Here is a 1,536-nt window from a genome sequence, read left to right as displayed (position 1 = left end):
TTTAGACGGTATTGAAGTTTAAGGTTGTAAATTAAACTAAGGCAAAAGTTTAAGGTTAAAATATGCACTCTCTTGTGTATGTGCTATAAAGTCCAAGTTAACCTTTTTTAACACAGTACAGACGCAAGCGCTCAGACATACGCGCATACACTCATCCCTATGAATGTACATATACACACGCTACCCCTATTAGCACCTCCGAGAAACTCATATAATTTTATGTTTTTGAAATTCACTCTGTATTTTACTTACATATACATTTACAATACATCTATTGTACAAGGGATATTTTACAGGGAAATGACCCCATATGGACATATGGTGCATCTCCGTGCGGTACGGTCAAGGCAGTAGGGCCTACCCTAGGCATTCCAGCAGCGTGACGTGACGTGGTACTACTAGTATTGCGTACACTCTACGCGCATGTCCGGTCAGGCGTTGCCGGCGGCGACGTGGAACTGCGGCGTGTAGGTGTGCGCCGTTCCCGGCCTCTCCTCCTGCGGCGGCTCGTTGAGGAAGGCCCAGTTGCTCCTCGTCCACCTGCCCACCGACCCAAAAACAAACAATTAACAGATCAAGATCCAACGGGTTGGCCACGTTAAATCAAAGTATAGAGTGCCATCATCGGCGGCTGGTCGCAATTGTAACGTACCAGTCCCGGCTCTTGCCGGCGTCGGCGGCGTCAGCTGCGCCGAGCTCCTCGTGGCCTCCAGCCACCGGAGACGACGCCGGTGACCTGCTCCTCTGCGAGCTTCCCAGCGGGCTCTTCTCCATAGGTCGACCAGGGGAGCCAAGCGGCGAGGTGACGTCGCCGCCGTCCTCCGGCGCCGGCTTCCCGCGCTGCCGCCAGAAAGCCTCCACCTCCTCCTTTGTCAGGGACCGGTTCCTCGTCACACGAGCTGCAAGCAAAAGGAATACATAAACATGGCTGCAAGCAGTAACTGAACCGTGTGTGTAGCCGCATATATACCTTTGGTGCCATCGCCAAGAACCGGCGAATCCCAACCAGCCATCAGAGACCCCATCTAGCTAGCTAGCTTCGTTCGATGATCAACTTCTTCCAGAGATCGATGTAGCTAGTAGAATCGAATATATTCGCAGGATCAACGAGACGAAGAATGTCTAGTTGTGAGTGCTGAAGAGCGTAGTGATAACATCGATGGATCTGGTCGTATCTATATATGCATGCAGCGGGGCTTGAGTGCTCGACTTTGTTTGGACACCGGAAGGTACTAGTACTGCTACAGTCTACAGATACCGGATTAGCACACGGGATTGTCGATCGATCACATCCGGAGTGGAGTGGTTTCAGTTGTAACAAAAACCTGGGGCCGAAGTTGTCTAGCCTGTGTGCTTATCTTAGCCCTGCAAGTGGCCATTGGTCAAGGCGTCCTTATCAGTGTTTTAGTACTCCCTTCATTCTAAAATATAGTGCGCCCGCGTTTCCCGAGGTCTAATTTTGATCATAAATTTAATCAACGAGACCAACTGCGGCGGGAGAAATATAATTGAAAACTTCTTTCGTATACGAATTCA

At 50.1% G+C, this 1,536-nt stretch overlaps 1 protein-coding gene across 1 annotated transcript; it reads right to left on the bottom strand.

Moving 5' to 3' along the window:
- Positions 1-207: 207 nt before the first annotated feature.
- LOC125554312 lies at positions 208-1,282 on the bottom strand. The gene is made up of 3 exons (XM_048717890.1): positions 971-1,282; positions 653-899; positions 208-540 (listed from the first exon to the last, which is right to left on the bottom strand). The coding sequence occupies exons 1-3, from the start codon at positions 1,023-1,025 to the stop codon at positions 432-434; spliced, it is 411 nt and encodes a 136-aa protein (XP_048573847.1). The 5' UTR covers positions 1,026-1,282; the 3' UTR covers positions 208-431.
- Positions 1,283-1,536: the final 254 nt, after the last annotated feature.

The sequence above is a fragment of the Triticum urartu genome, chromosome 4 (assembly GCF_003073215.2).
Source record: "Triticum urartu cultivar G1812 chromosome 4, Tu2.1, whole genome shotgun sequence".
In the NCBI taxonomy this organism is placed as follows: domain Eukaryota; kingdom Viridiplantae; phylum Streptophyta; class Magnoliopsida; order Poales; family Poaceae; genus Triticum; species Triticum urartu.
Note: the sequence above shows the minus strand (reverse complement) of the source record. Positions and strands in the feature narration are given on the sequence as shown.

What these genes read in the sequence shown, in the direction of transcription:
- LOC125554312 (XM_048717890.1), bottom strand. Translation starts at nt 1,025, where the DNA reads ATGGGGTCTCTGATGGCTGGTTGGGATTCGCCGGTTCTTGGCGATGGC. An exon ending in TCTTGGCGATGGCACCAAAG is followed by an intron (nt 900 to 970) that starts GTATATATGCGG and finishes TTTTGCTTGCAG; the next exon opens with CTCGTGTGACGAGGAACCGG. An exon ending in GCCGGCAAGAGCCGGGACTG is followed by an intron (nt 541 to 652) that starts GTACGTTACAAT and finishes GTCGGTGGGCAG; the next exon opens with GTGGACGAGGAGCAACTGGG.